Raw genomic sequence first — 25,400 nt, 5'->3', positions numbered from 1 at the left:
CACTATGAAATCTTAATCCTTTGGGAAGCTGTCTTCCCACTCTACCACTTCAGTTAAAGTGGGAATGGGGGAATTACAATTTTTTTTTTCAAGCACAAACTGAACACAGATCATTTTAGGACAAAGTTGTCAATTCTGAACTCCATCTCTCCTCCATGTTTTACCAGCCATTCACCATCTCCAACCCTCCCCCCTTTAGAGGGAGGTAGGCTGTAGTTCAAATCCTGGTTCTGCTACTTTCTAAGTATTTAAAGTTTACATGTGATCCTTGTTTAACCCTTAAAACAGTGGCTAAGGGAAGTGTTAGTAGTGCCTTTTTTAGATGAAGCTACAGAGGCTCAGAGAGTTTAAGTGACTTGCCGAAGACCAAACAGTTGATGAACTTATGGGGATTTAAAGCTCAGATCCAGCCTGATTCCAAAGTTCTTAAGCTTTAAGCCATGCTGAATCTCCTCTGCAATTCTGTGCTGCTCTTAAGATGGGCTGGCTTTTTTATACCACCACCGCTACCCTACCCAGTTAAAATTTGGAGTTCAGTGAGTACTCTGTTAAATCTTCTCATTTGCTAATCCACTTTTCTGAGATCCTTTACAGAACCTTGTGAATTTGCTGTCTACAGACACTTATTTTACATGACTAGTACCAATTTTGCCTATGTATTTTTGTCTTGTGCATGACTCACTTATACAAAATATGTTTTTATTTATTTTGTTGCAATTTATATTCACATACCCCCAAATGCTACTTTTTAAAGGAATTGGTAGAGAGTGGTAATGAGACCTTGCAAGAAATAAAAAATCTGATAGGGAAGCTGCATGAAAGAGATGAAAAAATTGAGCAAATCAGTATTTGGCTTCAAGAGGAAATTGAAGAGATGCGTTTTCTTATGGAACAGGAATCGCAGACAGACCTTCTCAGTAAGTAACACCTCAAGAGCTTTGGGTAACAAAGACCTTTCTGCTATTCTACTGTAGCTGGTGACATCTAAAATAGCAAAAAAAAAAAAAAAAAAGAGAATGCCTATCAAAAATTTAGTTATCCCCAGTAATCCATTCTCAGTAATGTCACATATGTTCAATGAATGTTGATTCTCATTTGTGGGGTTGAATATGGTAATGCAGCAGTGTTGGGCAAGTCTCCCTTCCATCTGAGTGAATCTCCTAAATAACTGAATCTCAACTTCTTTCTGATTTTTTATTTTTTATTTTTTTTATTTATTTATTTATTTTTTTTTTTTGCACTACGTGGGCCTCTCACTGTTGTGGCCTCTCCCATTGCAGAGCATAGGCTCAGCGAGCCGGCTCCGCGGCATGTGGGATCTTCCCGGACCGGGGCACGAACCCATGTCCCCTGCATCGGCAGGCAGACTCTCAACCACTGCGCCACCAGGGAAGCCCTTTCTGATTTTTTAAAACATTTTCCTCCCAAAATCTTTTTAAACTCTTTTACATACTTCCTTGTCTTCTTAAACAGAAGATATTGAACATCATTTTCCCTTTTCTTCCTGAGCTGAGTTTAGCATTAAAAACAGCAGCAGCATTAAAGACAGCAATAGTTGCTGTTTTCTAGTGATGCCTTCTGGGGCTTCTGAGATGATAACACATCCTATGCAACACGATTGACTCATGAGCAAGCAACCCGGGCTCTCCAGAGGAATATCATCCTCAATCCCTACTCTAGTGTCATGTTAGACACAAGGGCTACAGAACTCCTTCCAGATCAGGGCTGCAGCTAGAAGTGAAGGTGAATCCTCGCACAGTACAGCCCAGAGGTCCCAGGGCTGGAATCCCTTGGGAAGGTGGGATGGTGGAGGTAGAAGGGGCTGGTGAGAAAGAAGGAGAATAGAGCGTAGGGGAGAGATGAAGTGGTGAAATGAAAATAATGTCATCTGGCAAGTGTACAGATCTGTTAGAGGTTATTAAGGTTTAAAAGCATCATCATTAGATAAGCAATATTAAAGGTGGGTTGTAGAAAATTTACAAATAAGATGAAATAAAAGTAAAATGAGAGAAAGTGGTACAACTAAAAACATCTCAATATTTGGTAAAAAGCAATATTCTGAGGGTATTGCTTGACAAAAGAAATAATGTTTTAGCAGCCAATAAGGAACTTTGTGGGTGAACCTTCTTATCAACCTAAAAGCTGTCTTGGTGGTCCTGCTCCAGGTTGGTGATACCTATTATGTCTTAGTGCATAAGGGTCCCTGGTGAATCTTGCTTAACTCTGCATTTTCTTTGCTAGGTCAGGCCATCCCTAGCAACTGTAGAGCAAGCAGAATTTTAAGAGCCAAATCATCTCTAGGTGTCAATTGCACTGTTTTCACACGAGCAAATCTTCCATTTTTGTCTGAAACCTGATGGAATCTTTGCATTGGAGCAAAAAAATAGACTATATTGAAAAGCTAAACCCATGGAATAACTAAGACCATATTCCCTTTTTCATTTATTTTGAGTACTGTCTTATTGATAACCTATGGAAAGTGGAGGATTGCAGCATGGAAAAAATTGCAGGCCACCCAAACGAGAACAAGCTGAGGCATAAAGCTTGGTAGAACAAGGGAGTCAGAGTCACCATCGCTTGTTTTTGCCAGAGATTCAGAGGCAGGTGCGGGAGTGAGAGAGGTTTAGTGTGGGGAAAAAAAGGAAGGTTTCAGGTGTGTTCCGATTGGAGGTTGTTTGCATGGGGAGGCTGGTAACAGGCTGACTAGAAGGAGGACAGCCTATGTGATTGATTAGTAAGCATAATTGGCTTTTCTCTGGTTGGTCCCAAGTTAGAAGAAGGGTCATAAAAGAGGGAAGTTGGTGGTCATTGATCAAGTTATGACTGTTCTGGGCTCATTACATATATGGTCATTGCATGGGTCTATTGTCATGTATGGTGTGGCCATTGTTGGTTTGTATATTCAGTCTCAGCATGGATCTTAATTTTTACTTCCATTTTCAACTTAAAGTATCATGTTCAGAATAGAGTAATAGTTGCTTTGAGTGAAAACCAACCCAAATAAAATATAAATAATAGGCCAGTTCAGCATGTGCCATTCATTTTTATTTCATCCAAATGGTACAATCATTTAATTAAAATTTAAGTTCATTTGATAGGCAGTCCGTATATACGACTCTTAATTAAACCGTTCTTATTCTAGACAACTGGAACAAGTTCCAGTTAATATTTATTATGAAGTATTGCAAGTATGGAAAGTATTGGCTTGGCCAAAAATTTTGTTCGGGGTTTTCTGTAAAGCTGCCCCCTCCTGTTTTTATAGGGCTCAGAGCTAAGAATGGTTGTTATATTTTCAAATAGTTGGGAAAAAATCAAAAGGATAATATTTCCTGGTGCCAGAAAATTATATGAAATTCAAATTCCTGTATTTGTAGATAAAGTTTTATTGAACCCCAGCCATGCTCATACAGTCACACATTACATATGGCTGCTTTTGTGCTACAGTGGCAGACACTGACAGGGACCATGTGGCTCGCCACACCTAAATTATCTATTACGGAAAAGGTTTGCCAAACCCTGAGCTAGAGTATTGCATCTTCTCCTTTGATCACTCATGGAGTGGGTGAGATTTTTTTTGGCAACATGGCAAACCCTAAGGATCCTAGGCCATGCAATGATGAACATGCTCTGTTACACAGTGACCAATTCCGGAAAAAATTAAAATATTCTTTTTGTTGTTGGAAATGAAAAGAATATCACTTAATTTTATAAGAAAAAACACATATTTCTACTGAAAATATTTTCAGTCAATAGATTACTGATTGGAGGAATTTCAATTCAAAAAGTCAGTACTGTTTGCAGCCACTGAAATGTTCCTAACTGGGCATACTGATACTTGAAATTCCTCCTGTTTTTAAGGTTTCATCCATGTTTCACTATTAACACTAAACTGAATTCCACAAGTATTTACTGAATGCCTATTCTGTGCCAAGTACCATGTTAGGCTCTGGGGTTACAGTGGTGAATGAAAACAGGTATAATCCCTGCCCAAATGGAATTCACAGTCTAGTACAGAAGCCGGCAAATGTTAAAGGGCCATAATATTTTTTGGCTTTGTCACCCATAAGGTCTCTGTAGCAACTACTCAGGTCTGCCATTGTAGCAGAATTGCCCCTGTAGTTTGCCCACCCCTGACACAGTGGGAGAACCAAGTATTATGCAAATGTATGTAAAACCTATTGTCATAGGAATTTTACAGGTGGGGTATGAGACCTATGAGAGAACCTTAGAGGGAGAGAGACTTGACCTAGTTAAGGAATCGGGAGAGGTCTCTGGAGAACTGGAAATGGAGCTGAGATGTAAAGGAGGATTTCTGGATTCCCTTACTCCACTTGTTTCTGCTCCTGGAGCACTACCACCACATGGGCTTTGGAGGAAGGTGGACCTGGGATCGAATCTCAGCTCTGCTTCTTACGTGTTATTTAACTTCCACTCTTCAGTTGCCCTGGTTAAATATGAATGCTAACTAACAGGAATAATAAATAATGCCTCAGACACAAATTAGGCACTGAGATCCCTGAAATCTTCTGCCCTCCTGAGGAGATAATAGTCACCCTGGCTCCTTGAATTACTTGAACATCTCTGAGGCACCTCTCAGCTCTTGGATATTTCGCGTTGAAAGTATTCTGTCACTGATGGACTTCTAGAGAAGCCCTTGATCTCTTCCAGCTTAACAGCCCTCTCCTGCCCTCTTCTGGCCACAATGTGTCACTGTGGCCCTGCAGGTCCTGGTGCTCTCCTTCAGGGTCACTGCACTATCTGTATTAGCATATTGAATACCTTTGAGCCCTGTACTAGAGCACATGCCCAGTTACTGAGTCGAACAAGACCAGTCCCTGAAACTGGTCATACACTGTGAGAAGCAGACAAGTGAAGAGATGATTAGAATATGGTGGATTCCTTCTAGTGAGTGGCTATGGAGGGTAAAGAGGCACCTCTCAATCTTTTGGGGCGTTGGGAATATACAGGGATGTCTTCCTGAAGGAGCAGCTGACGTAAGCTGGCCAGGAACAGTAATAGCGTGGCTGAGTGGAGATCTGCTGGGGGTACCAGTTGGCAAGAGTGGGGGATAGGCTTGGCCAAATGTGAAATGCCAGACTTCACCCTGAAAACTAAAATCGTTACTTTTTGCTTTAACGTTCTTTCTTGTAAATTAAAGGTAAATAAGTTAATTCTTGGTGTATACCTAAACCAAATAGTAACTGTGTACAGATTATTTGTAAAGAAGTATTAAAAATAATTTTGTTTAAAAATTCCAAAAATCCCTGAGTATTATACCATGTACTATAACTTAGGTTACAGATAAACACTTTGTGTGCTAATCAAATATTTTAACTTGATATGTGCTCTACAGAAGACTTTTTTAGGCCAAGAGATATTTTTAGAGAAAGATCAAAAAATTCGTGTAACTCTCTGTTAAAGTTATCTTTTTGTTATTGTGATGAAAAGGACTTGATATAATTTATTTTGATCATTTAATTCTGGAAAAGAGCCTAATTATTGAAGCAGAATCAAAATTTCAGTAAGAAATACTTAAAAAAATCATTTGCTCAGAAATTTTCAAAAGATCTCTTCGAAAAATTAAGATCTGAACTAGGAAGAGAGTTTAGACCATGGTTTTCAAACATTAGAGTCACCTGGAGGAAGTTTTAAAAATCCCTCTGCTCAGCCAGACCAATTCACCCTGAATCTCTGGGGGTGAGACCCCGGCGTGTTTTTAGAACTCTCTCCAGCTGGCTCCATTGGGCAGCCAAGTCTTGAAAACTATCGGTTTGAGACAAATATATAACAATGTAATTGTTATTTTTATCAGTTGACCCAAATTAAGAAAGTATTTTAACTTTTATATTACCTATCCAGTACTAGTTAGCAAAGTAATTACTATACACTGTAGCAGCCAGAGTAGTAATACAGTACAAGGATCTAAGACAAAACAAAGCCGAGCTAGAAAAAGGGTTGTTTTTTGTGTATTTTTAATGACCATTTTAACAAATTATTTAGTAACATTAGCAACCACAGTTGCTATGAATTGTTCTAGTCTTGTTCTTAAGGAAGCAAATTAAAAATGCAAATATGTATTATTTCCGAAATTCTTTGCATTTGAGGACTTGTAATCATATTACTTGCACAATTTCTCCTTTTGCATACGCACTTTTCTGCTAGAAGAGGACATTGGAGGGGAAAATAATTATTAAAATGACTCCAAATGTACTGCGACAAAAAGATAGTCCTGGTAATCAGATGCATGATCCCTCAGCACCATCCCCCACCCCACCCCCGCCCATTATACAATCGTCCAGTTGAGGATTCTTGGGGCAATTTAAAATTGTAACTACATAAACCTATATAAGATACATATAGACTTTTTACATTTTATTTATTCCTACAGAAAATAAGAAGAAACAGAGTCCTATCAAAAGAATCCGTCTCCCAGTGGTTGAATGTACTATGAAAAAAAAACAACAAAGAAAAACTAACAAAATAACTTAAAGGATACACCTGTTGTGAATTTAAAAGGTACAAAACTACAGAAAAAGTGAGTGCATTTTCTTTTATATTTTGCAACTGTCAACGGAAGTCTTAAAAGTTTGAGATTTAACAAACTCACGCAACCCTCGCCAAAGAGCAGAAAAAGGAAATAACCTTCTAAAAATACAAATGGATAAACATGGTCAGATTATTAAGTGCAAAAATCTTATTTTGCTCCCAATAATGAGTCTCCTGAAGACTTCAGAGCATAAAAATCACAGCACACGTATTACCAACCAACCACAGGAAAACTTTATGTACTGTAGATATTCTGTATTTTGTTAAATCTAGGAAGCTACCAACTGAGATATCACAATGTGACAAAAATTGTGTCTCAGGATTCATAAAATATGGCACATGCATATATCCTTCAAAAATGAGATATGGGGGAAGGAAGTATATTTATTCATTTGGGAAAGAGACACTAACCTTACTACTTAACATTTTGAATTATTTCCACAATTAGTGTGGCAAATACAATTAAATGCCAGATATTTGAGATTTTTTTGTAGTTAAGCGTTTTATTATCATTTTTCTTTACAGGAACAGGAATAACCTGAAGATGTCTTCAACCAAACTATCTAAAACAAAAGACCTGTTATATAAATTATGCTCTATTTTTGTAATAGATCAAAATACTGTATTGGTGAAAATAAATAGATAACAAAAAACAACATACTTGATTTCCATGTTTGCTATCAGACCCCACAAGTACGTCTGACTTTATAATTCAGTATACTTGAAACATTGAAACACAACAGGCATGCACAATTATGCCAATGCTAAGGATTCCAGATTATACTTGTTACAGTTTTTCTTAATAAAAGCGGGAACAACACATTGCTAGGTACACAGAAACATGATTTTGCACAAAAGAATAGCTAAATTATTGCGAGAGGCAAGTGCTTCCTAATAGGTTTCTAGGGTAATATAACCGTGTGCTCTAAGTGTATGGTGTGTTATACTACATAATGGAGAATGATGGGATTTTGTATTTTCCATCAAACCACAAAATCTGTTAAGTCAAAAAAAGAAAACAAACAACAACCCCCCCCATAACATTAGGTGTACTGACAATCATATTCCCATGTATGACAGAAGAGTACTAATACATTTTTTTCTTTACTTCCTTTTATTAAGAACACTTCTTAGGGTTTTTTGGCATTTTACATTCAGTGTCCATTGGCTCCTTCTGAGAGTATCCGTGAAGGTTCGGTAAATTTTGCGGTGAACAAGTAAAAAAGGGCTGGTGTGGGTACCAGTGCCAGAAGGGGCAAATCTTGCTCGAGTTTATCCACTCTGGAAATGGAGATTATTCCATAGGCATGAAGTAACCAGTGGCTGAAGAGAACAATGAGTCTTTTCTTTCTGACCAGAAGATCATAGCAGTTCTACATAATTTTATAAAAGAAAGAAAAGAAGAGAAATACAGATTATTGGGCTGAATTGGCTAGATAATTTATTACATTTTACTTTAAAACATATTATTGTCACACAAAATCATAACCTCAGAATCACAGGGACCTAAGAAATCACCCAGTCTTGCTACTACACTTCACAGATGAGGAAACTGAGGCTTCCTACATTCAGCACTCAGCGGCAGCACCAAGATGGGAGCCCACGTCTCTAAGTTCTGGTCTGCACCACCATTCGACCCTGAAACACTACCGCTTCTTCTGAAAGAGCTGAACTGGAAGGGGAACGCCACATTATGTGCCTTCTTCCTGCCCTGATCCACAGCAGCTGAGTCTACCAGTGCGAAGGAGGAGGTACATACACCCAACTTCCTTAACTCCAGCATTCCTAGAGTCTGCTGCCTGGATACTTAGAAGGGAGCAGAAATGACATGTGACTACTCTGATTTCCCTTGTATCTTTAATACTGCTCTACAATATACAGAAATTGGAAGGAACAAATTATTATAAAAGTAATATCTAAATGTGCTAATGAACACACTAAAATGTAATTTGCAACTGGTTACTTAGCAACTATCCCTCATTAAATGGCTCATCAGCTCACCCAGAGCTTGACTGTCTTTTCCTGACTTGAATCCCTATTTCTGATTCATGTATAGAGTGCTAATTGAAGCACATGAATGTTTTATATATGGGGGATTCCCAGCAGCAGAGAAACAAATATGATTCAAGCTAATCGAACTTTCCATAGTAACTATGGATAATAAACAAAAATTCAAAAACTTCATTTTATTCAAATATCCAATCATTTTCCCCCCCATTTCCCTAGAGTTGATAAAAGTGCCAAAACTAATTTGCTTATCTTTAATTATACTGCAAAGTTGATTAAAGATTACCACGGAGAAATGGGAGTAGAATACAAACGGAAGCATCTGAAAAATCACCATAAAAATACTGTCTAGTTCCTCTACTGCTAGTCTACCTAAAAGTCACTATGATTTCTAGGTGGTTTGTTCCCCCCTCTCATTCTTTCACTAATGTAATAGAAACAGGAGTTTCAAGAGCAACCACTCCAAAATAGTTAACAACTTTCTCTGGGGTGAACTTTTTTATGTTAAGAATTATAAGAGAGCACATATCAACTGTAGTGGGCGGCTGAAAACAGTGCATAGGCACTAGGTTAGCAAGCATAGAATGGAAGAGTACTAAGACATGTTACACTTTTATTCCTTTAGAGTTTACTCTCTAAGAGTTCTAACAGTGGCCTTCCACTGAAATATTAAAAAGTTAGAGGCACAAAAAGGATATCTCAAGATAGGAACAGCATCGGAACTAATGTGAGTGTTAATAATATTTCCAAATCACCAAAGTATTACAGATATTAGAGGGCAAAAGTACACATCCGTAATCAAGAGAATAAAATTAGGGACAAAACATAGAAGGGTATGGAATGTACACTGTAATTATTGATGACTGTTAGTGTTCACTGCAAAAAAAAAAGCCTAGAATCAGTTCTATATAAAATAAAGCATTTTTATGTTTCCTTCAAAATAGTGTTAATAGGGTTCAACATTTCAATAATTATACATTTTCTATGTGGATAAATGATGTGAAATGAGTTTTTTCTCTAACATGCTGGAGTTAAGCCTGACTACTTCACTAATTTCCCAAGCAAATATTGTCTAGTATACAACTTTTCATGAACTAATGAGCCAAAAGCCACTGAGTGGCATCGTTTAGCCAAGGATTACTAAAACAATCAGTTGCAACATATCATATCATATGCACTATTCTCCTATTCAGTTATCAAATCTATTAAAAAAAAAGTCTTTAACAAAGGAAAAAAGATGTCCTACCTCTATTTCGGAAGCCGACATGTACACAGCCAGAGTAACCAAAGATAATACTAATATAATGTATGGGAAGGCATAGTCTGAAAGACAAACATTGGTATTATGCTGAAAATTAAATTTTCTGAATAAACCATCAAAAAATTCAAACAGTATAATTCTTTCCACAGACAAAAACCTTCTCAACCAGTCTTGGGAGAGAGTGAAGCCCTAATGCTCTAAGGCAGGGGTCAGCAAACTTCTTCTGTAAAGGACCAGATAGTGAGTACTTTTGGCTTCGTGGGCCACGCAGTTTATGTCTCAGTCACTTAAGTCCGCAGTTGTAGTGGGAAAGCAGCCAGATCATACAGAAAATGGATGTGTCTGTGTTCCAGTAAAACTTACTTTATAAGTTTGTAAGTTATAACTTATTTATAAGTTATTCAGACAATAAAATTCAAATTTCATATAACTGTCACATGTCAAGAAATACTACTCTTCTTTTGATTTTTTTTCCCAACAGTTAAAAAATGTAAAACTATCATTGGCCCAGCTTTGAAGACCCCTGCCTGAAGGCTTCCACTGCTGTAAAGAATTAACTTCTCTCCTATGCATCTCGCATGATACTAGTTATGTATCAAACTTGGGAGAATTGGCAAAATAATTACTCAATTTTCTGTGTTTTGTGGTCCAGATGGGGAACTTCAGTTGAGAAAGGCTATATATAAGAGTAATTCAGCTTTAATTAAAAGGTCATATACCAATAAACCTCAAAGGCAAAATGGATCATTCAGTGCTCTTAATGTCAAATTTCTAGACAGTTCTACTTCAAATACAGTACAGTAAAATAATACTTTAAGTGAAATTTTTTCTTAAAAATACCACCTCTTAAAATGTTCTAAATTTATAGCTCACTAAAACAAATGGACAAATTGAGAAAGATACCTTGAATTATTTTTATACAATTATTTTAAAACGATTAACTTCAGTTACTAAAACTATTAATCATTCTACAATACAATGCAGTGGAACCCATCTGGAACATTTTCAAATGTTAATTAAGGATATGGCAGCCCGAATCTCTGAATTATCTATGCAGGTCTGATTCCAATTACTAAATAACTGACAATGATTAGGTCCTAACCAGCCATTCAAAAGAATCCCAATTAACTTATAAATAGCTAAACAATGTTGCTAATGATAGTAAGAACTGGTAGAGAAAGAAATGGTAGTAAAAAGGAGAAAGAGGAAATTTCCAACTAGCCCCAAACTTGTGGGGAGTAGAGGGAGGTTCTGGGCTCAAAGCAGGATTTAGAGTGGTTCTTACTCTAGGGTCTAAAACAATGTAATATTTTGAGCAACTAGGTCTGGCTGGGGGTAGTGCCTGGAAATCTTCATTTTAGTTCTGCTGGTGGTTCAGAGGAAGATCACACTTCAAAACTGGCTTCAATAATACTTCCAAGCAGGTAAAAGTTTGTCACTGACATCTTCCTAATTACCCCAGTGTCTCTCTCCCTAGACCCTGGTATCTTGAGCTACCAGAAGCCTCTTGGTGCTCTACTTTGCTCAGACTTGCTATATTCCCTTGTCATGGACTAAATGTTTGTGACCCCACTCCCCAAATTCTTATGTTGAAATCCTAACCCTCAATGTGATGCTGTTAGTAGGTGTAGGGGCCTTTGGGATGGATTAGGTCATGAGGGTGGAGCCCTCATGAATGGGATTTGTGCCCTTATAAAAGAGACCTCAAAGACCTCTTCCCTCTTCTGCTATGTGAGGACACTGAAAGAAGACAGCCATCAATGAACCAAGAAATGAGTCCTCACCAGACTCCAAATCTGCTGGTGCCTTTTCTCAACACCATAAAATTATGAGTTGGTATGATACCCTCTGTGACTAATCTCAGCAGATTGCACAAGTTTATACTTAGTGCAAATAAACAATAACTCCTTGATCCTCCTATGAATGTGTTTTGAGTGGAGGCTTGTTAACAAAATGATCCAAAGACTTTCAGTGTGGGAAAAGGCATTTTCCATATAGGCAGCTACAACATAGGAAGTAACACTGTCTGACAGTCTCCTTAGGTTAACTTTCCAAACCTTTCCCTGCTTTCCACAGCTTTTCCATTTCCCCATTTCATAACCAAGAGGTTCTATACAATAGCACCAGTGGCAGTCTAGGACACAGGGATTTGAGGGCTGGCAATTCTTAAATCTTTAAGCCTAGTCAGCTCTCCCAAGCTTGTCTAGGATAAATGACTACCTGTGCTCTTTTGAATATTCCATGAATACCTAAAACTGAATTCACTTCTCACCACCCTATTTGCTTATTCTAACATTCATTATTCATACATTCACTAGTTACTAAGTCAGAAAGCTCCTTTATCGTATTCTCCTCCCATTTCCTCAACCCCTATATTTAATTAGTTACCTAGCTTAGTTAATTCTGTCTTTGAAATAGTTCTTCTTTCCCAGTGTTTCTCTGCTTTAGGTCAGACAGTCAGGCCTGGCCTATGGCTGTCATCTCTTAACTGATCCCCCAGGTTCTCTTCCCTGCCAATCCATCTTCCACACAGCTACCAAGTTATCTTTCTAAAATGCAAATCTAGTCATGTCACTCTTCCTCCTGAAATCCTTTTAAGAGCAGGTCTCTAGTCCCTAGAGCAAGAATAGCAACCTCAAATGCCTACAGAGGTCATCCAGGAGAATGACTGAAGTGGGCCAAATCTAAGAAAATAGGAAATGGTAGGAGCTAGGAAAAACTATAGATTTTCAAATACTATGCAGGCCAAAAGAAACAATACATCTGTAAAACCAGAATATGAGGGATAACAGACCCCTGACTAGTCTCCAATTTCTTCTTCCCGTGGCCTTATCCTCAGCTCCACCCTCCTAACTTTGAATCAAATTCATTACTAAGCTACATTACTTGCACAGTGATGCCATCTTGCCCAGTTCCTTCAGGCCAGAAGCTTGCCCTCTGCACCCACGCAGGTTCCATATAAAGATGGTATCCAACATCCTTGCAATGTTCAATGTCACACGTTCAAAAAGTCCCTCACTATGTTCTCTCAGCTACTTATAGCTTTCCTAGTAATATATGAGCTCTTTAACACCAACTTTCTCTCATTCTTCTTTCGAGTCACAGATCAGTCTAAATGGTTGCTGAATAAATGAATGGATATATTAAAAAAATATATTGAGGATTTTTTACTATATCTTAAGTCTTTCATAAAGGAATTTAGAAAACTAAGACTTAATGGTAAACAGTATATATTATCACGAGTAATTTCCATCTATTATATGTAAAAACCATCTATTATATCAAGAATAATTTCCATCTATTATGTTTTTTAATTTATACTCAGGTTTTAAAAATCTTCCTATTGACGTGAGCTTCAAATACAAAGTATTCTCTAAACAGAAATCAGTTTTGATAAAGAATGATGATATGTTTTAGCAAAAATATATACTATGGTTTATTTTCAAGAATAAAAAACAGAAACCAAACTACAGAAAAAGGTCCAAAATTATACTCAGAGAAAATATTGTTTATCACATATAGTAAATATATTTCATTGACTTTACCCAACAAACTTACATAAAAGGCCTCCACCAACTGCCTGAAGCACGGTTAAAATTGGGAAGAAGTAAAGTGCAGCATAAATACTTTTAAATCGATCAGATTTCCCTAACCCACAGGCAATCTTCTTTACCAGAAGAGGTCGGAGCAGCATCATTAATACCAAGCAGAATGCATAATAGATAAATACAATGGTGTATCTGGAAAATAAAATGAAAAATTATAACATCAAAAATATGTTTTAAAATGTATTTTTATCATTGATCATTTTAAAATCAAAGATCCTGAAAAAGGTTTAAAAAGTCTATCCATCGAATATTCAGACTGGTGGAGGGTTCACCAAAAAGACTCTCATAATACCACTGCAAAGTGTATGCTGAGTCATTTCCGGTAGACAGTTTGGAAATGTGTATCAAAAATCCTAAAATGTTTATATCCTTTAATTCAAAAATTTTACTTGTAGAAATTTATCAAAGGGAAACAATCAGGTATACACAAAAACCTGATGAACAAGCATTTTTATTGAATCACACAATAAAGAAAACTCAGGAAGAAAATAAATATTCAACAATAGGAAGTTGGTTAAATTTTAGAGTACATTTATGCTGGAATACTACGCAGACATTAAAAATCCAGTTATGAAAGAAATGTTAACAACAAAAGCAACTGTGCCTCATACATTAAGTGACAAGAACAGGCTACAAAACGGCATGTGCATAGAATAACCTTAATGTTCTTTAAAAAAGAATAAAAAAAAAATAAAAATAAAAAGTGCAGCTGGAAAGACATTTTTAGCAGTGATCATCTTAAGAAATGGAACTATGGATTATTTTATTTGGGGTATGCCTTTTCTGTTTTCCAAATATCCTATAATGTAATTTTTACAACCAGAAAAAAAGTTGCAAAAAGATCTCTGTATCAGCAGACTATAGTTTCTAGCTCCTTATTTTGAATATTTATATTTCTATGCACATAGTTTTAACTTCCTTTCCATGAGGATTTTCAAATTATTTTTTTTACTATCTTATACGCAAACCCTCTCCCTTGCAGGGGGGAGTCAAGGGAAGCACGGGAGTTGTTTCAAATAACTGACCACATGCCTCTTCTCCACACAGCTGAATGATACCGGGTCGCTGTGCTCTCATGATGCTTTTAGGTCCAGCCCTGTACCATACTGCATTATTTCAAGCCTCACTTCTTGGATGATGAGTTTTGTCTTCTTAGGCTACCTCTTACCAATATCAAAACAAAATAAAATCTGTCTATTCCTTCAGCTTGTAGTTCCTTAAGAGCTCCAAAAAGACTATTATTTTAATCAGAAGGAAACCATCATGTGCTACCTGTCCTAAAGAACTAGGAAACTAGCTTTTGGAAGCAGATACCTGTTTCCTGCCCCTGCTCTCCACCAGAAGACCTCATCCTCTACCTCCCCCCCACATCCATGCCCCTCATATGCACATAGGATAAATCTGACAAGCTAAAGCTAAGTTTTGTTACAACAGTAATTACTGCTCATTGTCAATAACTCAAAGTTTTAGTAAACATTACCTTTTGCAGTAAGTTTCTAATGATAGAAGCTTGCATATTTTTCCATATCTTATCTAATTAATTTCGCCTCAAAACTATAATTATCAGTAAAACCATTCTGATATTTTTCAATTTGTAAGGAATTTATATATACCAATGGAGAAGATATCCTCCACTAGTCAATGTAATAGTGTTCCAAAGGTTTCTGTTAATATTGCGCCACTACTTTTTGTTGACTTATAAAAAAAAAAATTCATTATGACTTTGGTAGTCCTACAGCTTTCAGAAATGTTTAGCCCCAGTCTAGCCATATATGTAAGTTTAAATGGTTATGTAAAGTAACATGTATGAATTCAAATGCTAGTATTATAAAATCTTCTCATACTTTTAATAAAACATTGTTTTGTATAATTAGTAAAACAAGGCAGACAGTCCATTCCACAGTGACTATTGGTAAAGCTGCTAAGAAAAAAAAAATACCTACTTAATTCAAAGATGGTGAACAGATGGAAAATGTCCTAATCAATGAAGTTGTGTGATGAGTCTGACTGAGTGCTGTGACAAGGCTCTGAGGCTACACCCAACTCAGCAGGACAAGTGCTGTAATAAATTAGAAGTGGCTGTTATGACTGCAGAATGAGGGCTGCGAGTACCTATTTGCCATCTCTGTTCTCATATTTTTTGACTCTCCTACAGGATTTACAGATACTATAAAAAACACTATAGATATGAATAGCAGCAAATCAGTCTGATTTTGTTTTAAATAAGATGTTTTAAATACATCTTATTTAAATATAATATCTGATTCAGTAATTAACTTCTCTGTATAGGACCAGGTTAAGTTCTCCAAGTCCCCAGGACAACTCCCCAGAGCTGAGGGTTATAGCTCTATGAAATCAACAAATAAGATAGTATCAGTCTTTTAGATACAATTTATATATATAAATATGTCTGGTTGTCTCTGTATATATATAAATAATTTGCAGGACTTAAAAGGTAGGCAGGTGGAAAAGATTTTTATAGCTCTATATCTGGATCTCGTTTTTTGTTTTGTTGTTGTTTTTTTCTACTTTTTTTTTGGATCTCGTTTTTTGCAAAGTATCTTTTTACATACGTGCATGTTTGTTTTTGACACTTAGTACTATTAAGAATTGCACAAAAAGTACTATTTTTTTGAGCATATTACATAATGGTAACTTGCTACAACTATGAGAATACAAATACCAGACTCTTCTATTATACATTTACTGAGAAAAACACATCAGAATGAACACTAATTCACAGAAATTCTAAAAACGTAGGCCAGGGTAATATTATACAGAATGTTATGAATTTGATATTTAAAAAAAAAAAAAAAAGAAGAAAGAACATGAAGCCAAGCACTCTAATAATAATGCCAGCTACTTATAAGTGCTTCCTGTATGTAAGGCATTTATTTAAGTCACCTTATAAGGTATCATTATTCCCATTTTTACCAACAGGAAAGCCGAGGTTAAGAGGCTCTTAACATGTTCAAGTTAACAGCTGACAGGCCTGGGATTCAAATTCAAGCCTGTTTTTAGCTCCAAAGCCTATACTACTTCCTGTATGTCAGATATTGCTTCTCTGTTGTATAAGAAAAAGGTTTTCCTTATAATTCCCTTTTTAAGAAACAGATATAGCTTATTTTAGAAGTGCTCATACTTCAACATCAACACAAAAATACTTTCACTTCTATTATACTAAGATGTATTTCTATTTCCTCTTCTCAGACTATGTATCACGTAAAAGAAGAAAATCATTTCTGTATATCTCCCCCAGTGCCTAGGAGCCATTTCGCAAGGCTCAATCTGCTTAAATGAATGAAATCTATAATCATCATTTAAAAAAAAAATGATCTTACATCTAAATAAATACTTACAGTGGGTAGACAGCTTCATGAGTACAGTGCACTGTGGTAACATAATCTGGACTTGGATTGTAAAGCATGGTGTACCAATCAGAAAGCATCAATACTCGACATGAATGGATATAAAGCACACCGACTGGATCGCTCACAAGTAAGGTGATGATAGCTGCCATAGTGCATTCAAATAATGCAGTGATGTGTTGGAAAAGGGCACTGGAACTAGTAAAACAAAGGAAGCACAGTCACCAGAAAATTCTCAGCATGTTACGTGGCTTTTAATAAAACCTGTGTATGCTTCAAAATATGTATTCTAAAAAGAAGTTTTAACTGATAAATCCTGAAACAAAAAAATCTTCTAAATAGGTAAGTAAAGCCAAGCACATATGAAAACTACTTGAGAAGGATTTAACCTTTACTAAAGGTTTACTAAAGGTTTACTAAAAAGGGATAAATACTCATCCCAGGTAACACTGTGCCAATATTGTCTAAATGTGTAGAAGAGCAGAAATTAGATCTACCTTTATCTTCAGTAACTCGCCAAATTATTAAAAATGTCTTAAAGTTATCTACGCATCATTTTAAATTATCTTAAACATTAAAAGTACATAAAAGATTATATGTAATACATATTAGTTATAAAATATAATAAACATCGTAAGCTCACCACCTAACCCAACAACTAAAACATTAACAATTTATATCTACCTGTTCCTCCCCATTCCATATTCCTGTCTCTCCCCTAGAAATAACCATTATACTAAATGTTCTTTATCAGTTTTTCTAAACAGGTTTTATTCCAACTGTATTTATACTTCAAAACCACTATTTAGTTTTGCTTATTTTTCAACATGATAAAGTGAGGTAAGCTTTCTGAGATTTTTCTTTCCACTCAAAATTACATTTCCAAGATTCATTCATGGTTTTGCTTATATCTGAAGTTCAGTCGTTTTCCTTGCTGTATAATAATCCATTGTGTGATCTTTCCATTATTTATCCATTCTGCTTTGTTAGTAAAACGTGTTGCAAATGTCTTCCTCTCAGTTTGCGGGTTGAATTTTCATTTTCTTTGTGATGTCTTTTTATGAATAGATGTTCTAAATTTTAATATAGTTGCCTTTATCAATTTTTAAATTTCTGGTTAGCAGATTCTCACTCTAAGAAAAATATTATCCTACATTTTCTTCTAAAAGTTTTAAGGTTTTGCTTTTCATGTTTCAATCTTTAACTCAGAAGAGATTTCTGTGTCTAAGTTAGTATATAACTTTAGCTTTTCCCATTTGGATATCCAATTGTCCCAGCAGCAGCATTTTCTTGAATAGTTACTGTTCTTCCCACTAAGCTGCCATGCCACTTCTGCCATATCAAGTCTCCTATATAACCGGCCTGTTTCTAGGTTCTCTATTTTGTTCCTGGGGTCCATTTATCTATCCCTGAGACAACAGAATATGACAATAATTCTTGATATTACATACATTCTTTTACTTTTTCAGTGGTCTTGGTCATTCTTGGGCCTTTGAACTTCCATATAAATTAGAGAATTAGCTTGTCAAGTTCCACAGTATAAATCCAATGTAGCTTAGCTACCTTGGTCTTGGCTACCTCACAGTACTGTGATTCTGTAAATGAAGTATAGGGAGGTAATTGATTTTATATACTTAGCTTACAGCCAGCCTCTTCACTAAACTCTCATTATTTATGATTGCTTCTCTATAGATGCTTTTGAGTTTTCTATTTGCACAATGTTTCAGTTACCTATCATTGCACAGCAAACTACCCTAAAACTCAATGGCCTGAAACAACCACCACTGATTATTTCTCACTGTTCTGTGGTTTGACTGGGCTCATCTGAAAGAATGAAAAACAAATTCACAGAATTGCTTCCTAGGAAGCAAAACACAGCCCAAGCAGAATAAATAAAAAGAAATTCACATTATAATTAAGCTGCAGAATACCAAAGATAAAAGAGCAGCTGGTCAGCAGCCCCCATGTGCTCACAGCTGACAGCCAGCACCTACTCCAGCATATGAGTTACTCATTTTGAACACCACAGCCCAGTCCAGCCTCTAGATGGGTGCATCCCAACTCAGCATCACGTGGAACAGAAAGGACTACCCAGTTGCTATCGGCAGTTAACCTCTGGCCACCCTCCCAACGCTACTGCCTGGTTTGTCACTCTGGCCCCAGCTCAGGGTGGGTTTGCTTGTTTTCTGAAAAAGAAGAGTTCTCGGAGATCCCCCCTTATTCCTGTGAGACCAGCAATGTCTTAAACAGTATGTCTCTTCCAGACTTTAGTTATTTCATGCAGGAGGGTGACCTGGAGCTCCTAATTAGCCCATGGTGTTGGAAGCAGAACTCCTGTGCCATTTTACACAGATGAAGACACAAAATATGTAAGTAAACGTGTACACTTTCATATTACATAATCCAATCTTTTGCTTCCCTACAGAATTCATATTTTTAGAGGCCAAATCCCAACCTCATTATTTCTTGCCATGACTTTGGCAACCTTCTTACTGGCTTCCTCTTCTCATCATGCTCCCTTTCAATCCATCTGCAGTCAACTACGTAATCTTTACAAAATGGAATCTGCTTTGAAAACTCCCCTTATTAAACTACCTCAGTGGATCCCATCTGCCTTTCAGGAAAAATACTTCCTACCAGCCTTACCTCCCACACCTCCTGCCCTTACGAAATTACTTTGTTTCCTCACTGCTCCATTCATCCCAGCATGCTTCATGCTCCACCTGAAAACATGTCACCTATCTGGCAAATGGTGTATCCTTCAAGATCAGCTCTGGGGTTGTCCCCAGGTCTTAGGAGTATTTCCTAAGACTCCCCCAGCCCCAAACCTCTTTATATCTTGGTCTCATTTAGTCCCTATTTCTCATAGCACCCTCAGCTCTCATTTCTTGGTTATGCTGTGCTCTTTCTTGGCTCTAGACTTTTGCACATCTTTTTCCTACTGTCTGACTCTTTCTTCAATTCCTCTCTCAAAAACTATTCATTTTTCAAAGTTCAACTTAAAGTCAGTTTCTTCTCCTGTGACACCACCCTATTTTGAGAGGACAGAATTGACTGCTTCCTTCTTTAAGCTAGCCTTAAACCTCTGTACACACCTCTCCTATAGACCCTCACATACACTGTGATGGTCTGTCTACCTCATCCGCTGGACTGTGAGCACCCACATCTTCATCATCTCTGAATCCCACAACCTAGCACAGCACCTGGCACATTGCAAACATCCCTAAAGACTGTTGCATGAATACATCTGGAAAGCTATAAATTACATAAAAACAAATTACAGAAGAAGCACAGCTTCTGGCTTCATTATATAAAAAAACATGCAATTTCTGCCTATCTCTGCCCTGGCCTCAAAAGAAAAACAAATTTAATACTAAACTTTGGGGAAAGCAAGCAGGCCAGAAAGGGAAGTTTTGATTAGTGTCTAGCCCATGCATTCTCAATGGGCACTAGCACTCCCAAGGGGACAAGAATGGATCCTTGAGTATAAAATAATATTACACTTTTTATATATAAAGCACATGTATACATACACTATATAAACCAATAAACAATATATCTGCGATATTAAAATTTTATGGGGTAGGTGGAATTGAGGGAAGAAAGGTATCTAAAAAGCTTCTTTAAGGAGGAAAGAATGAAAAAAATGTCGAGAAACATGAGTCTAGCCTCAGTCAGCTAGGCCACTGCTTCCTTGATTTTAAGTGCAATGTCTCAGGAAAATGCAAGAGATAGTCCTTGTCTTCCTTGCTACCAATTTCCTAGGCAAAGCATGGATATGCAACCTCCTTTTTAAACCCACCTCCTTTCCTGCCTAAGCACTGATCACACCTCTGCTTTACCCCCAAACCAAGGCTCTACCCTCTGCTCTAAAATTCTCTCTCAAAACATATCTGATGTTTTAGTTCAAATGCATTTGGTGAGGTACATCCATTAAACCCACCTCTTCTCCACTCTGGGCTGAGAAGTTCCAAATGAGCAATTATTCTATTTTAGCTCTGTTAATCACATCTCTTTTCTAGCCCTCATCTCTCATCATTCTATTAACAGAAATTAAAAGCAGGATGAAAGCTGCTTTAAAAAAATTTTTTAATAGAGTCTTCTGAAAAAGTAATGAATGCTCTTCCAACGTAAATAATCACTGTGGACTTATTAGGTAGATCCAGAAAAGTACTGATTCTACTTCCACCTGACCTTCTCTTCACTTCCGTTCCTACCACTGGCCATCACTATTTCTTGGACAACAGCTTTCTAATATGTCTCACCACTAATCTGCCCTCCACAGAAGTTATCTTCCTAAAACATACATCCAAGATGCTGTTTCTCTAAACCAAACCCTTCACCAATACATCATTCACTTGGCAAATACTAAGTGAGTATCTACTGTGTGCCAGCGGCTGTGCTGGTCTCTGGAGATTTCATAGACAACAACAGCGATGGCCACTGCCCTCATGGAGCCTATGGTCAGGGGTGGGAAATAACATTAAATGAGGAGACAAACATAACTACAAATTGTGTTGACTGCTAAATACAAAGCAAAAACAACAAAAAAATGAGAGTGCTATTAAAAAAGAAAAATAACGGGGACAAGCCTACATTAGATTGGGTCAGGGGAGGCCTCTCCGAGTAGGTGTAATTTAACCTGAGATCTGAAGGAAGAAAAGGCAGGTAGGTAAAGAGTTGCAGGGAGAAGAGAGTATTTCAGGTAGAGAGCAGTTTGGGGAAAGGGACAGGACTTAAAGCAGGAAAGATGCTGAAATGTCAGAGGAACCAACAGCCAGGATGGCTGAAATGTACTACCGTAGACTATGGTTCCTCATTCCCAGGGGGATGAGGTTCACAACATCACCAAGAACTTTCACATTCTGGCCTCAACCCCCTTTCCCACCTTCCTTTTTATTACCTTTCTCTCATATGCAATCCACACTTTGAACACCCAACTACTTCCATTCCCACTCACAAGAGATCACGTTTCATACCTCCCTGCCAGTGTTCACGCTGTTGCTTCTGCCTAAAATGTTCCTTTTTTGAAGTGTTTCGGGTGCCACCAGGCACAATTTATCTCTTCCATTCTTAGTGATTCCAGAGCATTTTGTTTATAAAGCTTTTATATACTTTTTGTTATATACTTTTAAGACTGATTTGTATTATAATTAGTTATGTATACATTTGTCTTCTCTACAAGAGTATGACTATAAACCACATCAGTTATTTTTGTATCTCCTTCCCTGATCTTTTCAACATAAAACACAATGCTCAGTAAATTTTTTGGATTTGTTTTAGTATGAGTTTTCATAATTAGGTTGCAGCTATAACATTTTAACTACATTATACTAGATTACTAGTATTAAGTTGCAAAGTATTTGTTTTAGAACAATAAACAGTTTGTAATCATAGCCAAGTCTTTGTAGAAAACCAATGAAATTAAGAAATAAAAATATAACTAAAATACTCCCTCAGCATCACTCAGAGTAAAACAGACAAAGGATATTTCCCTTAATATTTACTGAGGCATGCCCTAGCATTAAGTTTCCTTGCCACAGTCAAAAGTAATCAGAAGATAAAGGAAAAACAGGTTTGCCACTTTTACAAAAACAGAAGTATAATTACTTGATAAGGTCTTCTAAATGATAGCTATTCCAACATCAGTCCACCCAGTTACATTCATAGAAAGTGCTAACCTCTTTTTCCCTGAGTACCATTCAATGAAGAACCAATGTAAAACCAGAGGAAGCATAGCCATAAATCCAAGATAGAGCCAATCATAAAGTTCTGGAGACTCTGTGCAAGGCTGACAATACTTCTGTGCATTTGTTCTCTGTCCTCTTGGACACACCTATGATATATAAGAACAGTATTTTATGTAGAGGTATTATCCTAGAACGTTAACACCTCCAAAAAATCATTCACTAAGACATCACATTTCAGTTTAAACATCTGTTTACATGTGCATCTTTTAAAAATAAAAGAGAAAGCATAAGTAAAATAAAAAGCAATCTACATTGCATTTGCTATACCTGTATAAGGTTATTAAAGGACTCTTTATTAAGTTACTAAAATAGTTGACTAATATTACATGAAAAACCTAGTTATTAACACCATATAAAAACTGCAGAGAAATGCTCTGGAGTTGTAATGCTAAATTATTGTCCAAATCACTTTTCTATATTAATAAAAAGTAATTAGAAATTATTATAAAACTATCAAATTAGAAAACTTAGTAACTGTGACCGTCAAGATGTATTATAGATATATAATCAATATGACAACACAAATAAGGATTTTATTAATGCCTCCATATTCTTTTACAAGTTGAATACATCGAAGAAAAAAGTTATTCTACATGTGACAAGATTTCAGAAGCAAAAAGATTTTACAAATGAAATAACATACAAATGTTAAGACTTACCCCACATTCTCCATATATTTCAGTCGAGCCATTTTTAAATAACAGGGTCTTCCCACAATACAGTCCAAGGCATGCTGGTTGAATATCGACAGCTTTTTAAAAACAAATGCCAGTATAGTAACATCTTTTGTGATTATAAAAAATAAGGTAATAAGAGCTGAAACATTTGGCAGAAATATCTCAACACACTTTCAATTAAAAAATATGTATTAGACAAAAGTCTTGATGCATTTATTTAAAGGTTTCCTTTTACACTGTGACACTATTGAAGGTTACATGGAACCTTATTGCTAATACTGTTCCTTAAGATTAAGGTCCTCAACCAGCAGAGCGGACTTCATGCCCACAACTCAAAGCCTAACCTGGTACGTCTCCAGTGGCTCCAACCAGCCATTCCCCTTGATTAGATGGCCTAGCCTTTTGAATTTCCTTTTTTTTTTTTTTTTTTTAACTAGAGGACTAAGAGAGGATGGATACTTTTTATTTTGCCCAGTCAGGACATTAAGTGCAAGCATACACACGAAATCTATTATCACCTTCCTTCATGACAAAACACCCTTTAATACCAGAAAAGCAGAAAGGACATAAGTTCAGAATAAAGGGAAGGCCTTTAAAGTAAATACATTCACCTTACAAGAAGCTTGTAAATTATCCTAACTTTGGTCATTTTTGTAGAGGACAAGTGAAGATTTCATCAAGGCTGTCACTGGGCCTCTGACCAATACTTAGGAACCACTGCATTAGAATCAACCCTCTGATCTCAAGGCTTGGACAACATAAAAAGCAGCTCTTTTTAACCAAAAAACTCAGGGCCTACAGATTGTCTTTGACCTCACCTACAGGGAGAAACTATCGAACGAGTTTGTTTCATCAGTGACATCTGATTCCCTTCCATCATTGACTCATTCCTTCAGTAAACATGCATTAAGTTTCTGATTCCACTGGTGAAGGGCCCCTAAAGATTCACGGAGGAACATGACAGAGTCCCTACCCGCAAAGAACCTACAGCCTCGTGTGGAATAAATCCAAAACAACTGTGGCCAAATGTGAATTAACTTGGGAAATTATGCATTCTATGGCTATTCTTGAACAATCATTTCCCAAATTCTTCATGAATTCACAATCTAGAGACTGCCTGATCCACCATACTCTTTCTTCTTTCAAATTCAAGTACACTTTTTTCTTTCTCCTTGTGCTTAAGAGAAAAATAGAAATGGCGCTGACTAAAATGTCTCAAGTTTAATATTTTCACTTTTATCAAATTTCTGACTTTTTAAAAAACCCATGGCCTTCTTTACCTTACTTGACACTTATTTTTAAACCAGTTGTAATCACAATGTTCTAAACTAATAGACGGAAACGAGTTGTTTCAGATTTTTTGAGCAGGCAGAAGGTAAAGAACTGGAAACCTTCTATACCGGTTTGGCATCTAGCAGATGCATAATAAATACATTTGAGTGTAAATATTCTAAAATTTCTCAAAATCCAAGGCCTGAAAACCGGTATGATAAACTGAACGCAACAGCTTACCGTCGACCAAAAAAACCCTAGCTCCCACTGCACGCTCACTTTCCCCTTTGATTTCCTTTAGTAAAGGAGGTCTAGATTTTTTGTTTTGCAACCGTCATGCCCCTTTGTGAAAGGCCCCCCAAACTTAACGTTTGATGCTGAAGCAGGACTCAACCGTTAAGCAGCAATTAGCTTCTGCTTCCTTTCCTGTTTTCCTGCACTTACGCCCGCGCTTTAAATTGTCAAGTCAACTCTCAGGAATGTTAAACAAAGGGACTGAGGTGACATTTTGAACAAACAACAAAGGCCTGGCCTCTTCCCCCAGTACGCAGCCGGCGTCCCCTCTGCAGTCGGTCTCCTCGCTGCAGTCTGTCTGGAGCAGAGACTACCCCTATCCCACCTCGGCCCGGCCAAGAGTTGCTGGGAGGAAGGGACAAGGATTCGCCGCTATCCGGAGGCCACCCGCTGTGGCCGAGCCCAGAGCTGGGAGCGTAGGGAAGAAGCAGAGACTAGGATAAATGCTTCCCGGGACCTCGGCAATCACTCACCCATCGGCAGCTTGTAGGTTTCCTTGGAGAGTTTCGTGGATCAGCCGACCCCGCCGCAGCGCCCGGACATCCGGGCCAAAGCCGCCTCGACGGCTCCGCCTCCTGGTAACCCGGGCGACCGCTCCGAAGCCCCGCCCCGCCTCG

The 25,400-nt window shown here is 37.2% G+C and overlaps 2 protein-coding genes across 4 annotated transcripts in view; one reads left to right on the top strand and one right to left on the bottom strand.

Annotated features, from left to right (window-relative positions):
- The window catches only part of CCDC175 (coiled-coil domain containing 175), a 75,825-nt gene extending 68,672 nt beyond the window's left edge, over nucleotides 1–7,153 (top strand). The window contains exons 19-20 of the mRNA XM_030855376.2: nucleotides 755–917; nucleotides 6,389–7,153. Of these exons, the coding sequence (XP_030711236.2) occupies nucleotides 755–917; nucleotides 6,389–6,489 (264 nt within the window). The 3' untranslated portion in view covers nucleotides 6,490–7,153. The remainder of the gene's footprint in view (nucleotides 1–754; nucleotides 918–6,388) is intronic.
- JKAMP (JNK1/MAPK8 associated membrane protein) lies at nucleotides 5,957–25,391 on the bottom strand. Of its 3 annotated transcripts, none has more exons than XM_030855127.3 (7): nucleotides 25,257–25,391; nucleotides 23,200–23,291; nucleotides 22,472–22,626; nucleotides 16,782–16,988; nucleotides 13,373–13,554; nucleotides 9,800–9,876; nucleotides 5,957–7,919 (listed from the first exon to the last, which is right to left on the bottom strand). In XM_030855127.3, exons 1-7 carry the CDS (start codon nucleotides 25,258–25,260, stop codon nucleotides 7,701–7,703), a joined length of 936 nt encoding a protein of 311 aa, XP_030710987.1. In that variant the 5' UTR covers nucleotides 25,261–25,391; the 3' UTR covers nucleotides 5,957–7,700. The 3 variants fall into 3 exon arrangements, with proteins under 3 accessions (XP_030710987.1, XP_030710988.1, XP_030710989.1); XM_030855128.3 differs by having other exon boundaries at nucleotides 23,200–23,273; nucleotides 25,257–25,358; XM_030855129.3 differs by having other exon boundaries at nucleotides 23,200–23,323; nucleotides 25,257–25,314.
- Between the last annotated feature and the right edge of the window lie 9 nt (nucleotides 25,392–25,400).

This window comes from Globicephala melas, chromosome 2, assembly GCF_963455315.2.
Source record: "Globicephala melas chromosome 2, mGloMel1.2, whole genome shotgun sequence".
Taxonomy (NCBI): Eukaryota; Metazoa; Chordata; class Mammalia; order Artiodactyla; family Delphinidae; genus Globicephala; species Globicephala melas.
Note: the sequence above shows the minus strand (reverse complement) of the source record. Positions and strands in the feature narration are given on the sequence as shown.